The sequence below is a fragment of the Caenorhabditis briggsae genome, assembly GCF_000004555.2.
Source record: "Caenorhabditis briggsae complete genome, chrV, whole genome shotgun sequence".
NCBI classification, from domain to species: Eukaryota; Metazoa; Nematoda; class Chromadorea; order Rhabditida; family Rhabditidae; genus Caenorhabditis; species Caenorhabditis briggsae.
In genome coordinates, this window is record NC_013488.2 from 211,780 (window position 1) to 214,730 (window position 2,951).

At 37.3% G+C, this 2,951-nt stretch overlaps 1 protein-coding gene across 1 annotated transcript; it reads right to left on the reverse strand.

Moving 5' to 3' along the window:
* Window positions 1–272: 272 nt before the first annotated feature.
* On the reverse strand, window positions 273–2,284 carry Cbr-swan-1 (the record flags this gene model as incomplete). Its single annotated transcript, XM_045236460.1, has 6 exons — window positions 273–356; window positions 650–1,008; window positions 1,055–1,190; window positions 1,238–1,357; window positions 1,404–1,610; window positions 2,030–2,284. The coding sequence occupies 6 exons, from the start codon at window positions 2,282–2,284 to the stop codon at window positions 273–275; spliced, it is 1,161 nt and encodes a 386-aa protein (XP_045094517.1).
* Between the last annotated feature and the right edge of the window lie 667 nt (window positions 2,285–2,951).

Genomic DNA, 2,951 nt, shown 5'->3' on the forward strand with positions numbered 1-2,951 from the left:
TCGGTATATGTTACCTTATCACACATATGTTCAACATAAGAAAATATTAAAAAATTCAGAACTCAAAAGGTTGGAAAAAACAAGAAACAGTGGAGAGCTGCGGGAGAAAAAGAGAAAGAGATCATGAATTCAGACTTTGGAATTAATTCAAAAAAATACGGTCACAACGAGAATGTGATGAAGAGAGGGACAGAGAAAGAGTAATTAAAAAGTGAATCAAAAGTTTAAAAAAATCAAAAATTAATGTGAAGCTATTGAGAGAATGCGAAGAATTAAACACGAAGAATTTCGAGAGTCTTGTTAAAGCAAATCGCAATCCAGTTACTGTGCACCGGCCCCCAGTGGATTTGGTTTACCTGAAAATGGAATTTTTTTAAAACAAGGAACATCGAAATGACTTCGGAATGAACGTTGTATAGTGGCCGAGGAGGTGCCAAAGGAATACTCAGAGCATCACCTGACTAGTAAGACGAAAACATAAAAAGCTTGGGAAAATTATTCTCAAAAATTTAGAAGCAGGTGGTAATTAATCTTTTTGGTAATAGTTTTGGCAACCAATATTGGAAGACTTATTTTCCATATTTTCGTTTCCGCTTATATTTTTTATATGCTCGAAGAATGACTTTTTCAAAAAAAAAGAAACACTCACTTCTCCACCTGCAGTATATGCGAGAATTGGATCCTCCACTGGCCTCGGCGCATGTTGAAGATCCCAAATCAACGCCTGTGAATCGTCTCCAGCAGTGCAAATGTGATGTGGACTGTGTGGAGCCCACGCGATACCATTCACCGGTCCATTATGATTCCGGAGACGGCATAGAATACTGCATGGCATCCTAATATCCAGAATCATCACTTCTTGACTATGCTCAGCGAAAAGAGCCATGAAATAGTGTTCTTGTTTGTTCCACGATAGTCTTTGCAACTTTTCTTTTTGTGGGTCTTCGTAAACAATTGTTGAATGGTTCAGATGACGAAGGTCAAACATTCGAGCGCTTCCATCGGCACCTAAATTTTTTTGATGAGCATCTTTCGTAAAACTTCATATACTCACCAACGGTAGCAAAGTGATCACGTCCTCCGTTAATTTTGGAGAATTCAATATCATGAACAGGCTTGTCATGAGCAATTAATTGAGTTTTTACGTTGTATGGTGTTAGTGCTCTGGTGGTTGCAATAGGAGCTCCAACCTAAAATAGTCCTTTTTTTAAATTTCAAAATCTGATGTATTCTTCACCTCAACATCATAAATGGTACAAGTTGTGTCCACACTTGCTACTCCAATATACCTTGGTTCAACCTCATTCCAGTCAAAACTGGTTAGTGGTGATCCGTATGGAGTGTTGCTAGGTGTCCCCTGAAAAATTTCAAAGGTTTTTCGAAAAGTCGAAAAATTAAGATACCGAAACGTTGTGCATCACTGCATCCGGTTGAGCTTGTCCATCGACAATTCGCCACAGTCGGAGGCAATCAGAAGTTGTGGCCAAAAGGTCCGGAAAGACACCGTCAAGATCCGGAATGAATCCAACGGCATTGGCTGGAAACTCCATTGGGAAGCTAGTAGTCTCCACAAGTTCACCCGTTTCGTCTTTGAGTTGGACAACGGAAACCTGAGAAAAAGAAAGTTTAGTTGGAGAGAACAGCTAAAGTGCAAGGTAAGTTTGATGGAATCAAGTTTAGAGTTGTTAAAGGCCATATGGTTAAGGTAGCTTTTATATATGTCAGGTGGTGAGCTCTAGATAGTAATCACAAATTTCTTCAATGTTTTTTGAGAGCGTTGATCAAAAAAAATTTAAAATTTATTGACAGCTATTTCAGAGCCAAATTCAATTGAATTTAATAATTTTGCTTTTTATTCACCAGAATGTTCAAGGTCTCCCAAATTTTTTGAAATCACATAAGCACTCACGGAGAAAAGTCAAAAATTTTGGAGCATTCAGATGTCTTAATGACTTTTTTAATGGTTTTCTCTTCTAATATCCCAGTTTTCGTTTTAAATTTTATAATCAATCTTTTTTCAAACACTCACTTTATTAGGAGCCTTTGGGTTGGCTGAAATATCCGAGACTGTACTTACAGCTAACCGAAACTTGATATCGTTCTTATTGCTCCATGCTGATGCATAAAGCGCTTGATCCGAATTGAATTTATAGATTTCACATCTTCTGTCTCTTGCTCCTATCACGATATCGTTGTTGGCACGTTGAATACCTTGTTGTTGTTGAGCCAACGGACCTGGTGGAATATTCTGATCTCCATTAATAACATGACCGTTGGCAGACATTTCTGAAAACTTGAAAGTTTCAAACCCAGATTATATACAATTTGAAATTTTGAAAAAATCAGAGAAAGGGAAAATTGAAAAAAAGAGAGGAAGAGAAAGAGTGGTTTTCAATTCAGATTCCAGGGAAAAGACCAGTAGAGAGTGTCCAGAATGCGGAGACGCAAACATCTGGAGAACACAGAAAAATGAGGGAAAAGTAGAATCGGACACGGGAAGAAAGAAGGGGCAAAAGAGTCGGTGTGGCGAGACAGAACGCACTTTGTTACACTAAATCGAAAACGAATGGAGGTGGTAGTGGGAAGAAGAAGAAATTTTGAAGAAGAAGAAGAGGAAGTGATGAAAAGTAAAAGAAGAGGAAGAGCACAATTGAGACAGGTGTGGAAATAAATTGAAAAAGGATCAGATAGATTTGAAGATTTCAAAAGTAATAATAGATTTCTTTTTATGGCTTGCAGTTGAAAAACAGAACAAAAAGGTCCAGATTTTCTGCGTCTCTAAATTTTGTTTTGATCTTTTTAATAGGCGAAAAACTGGTGGGTCAAAAAAGGTATGGAACAATTTTGAGGGCAGGACTACCTCTCATTTTGGTAAAATTCCAAAAATATCTGAAAATATTTGGATATGAAAAACAATTCTATAAAGATCGTCTATAAAGAAGAGAGGAATA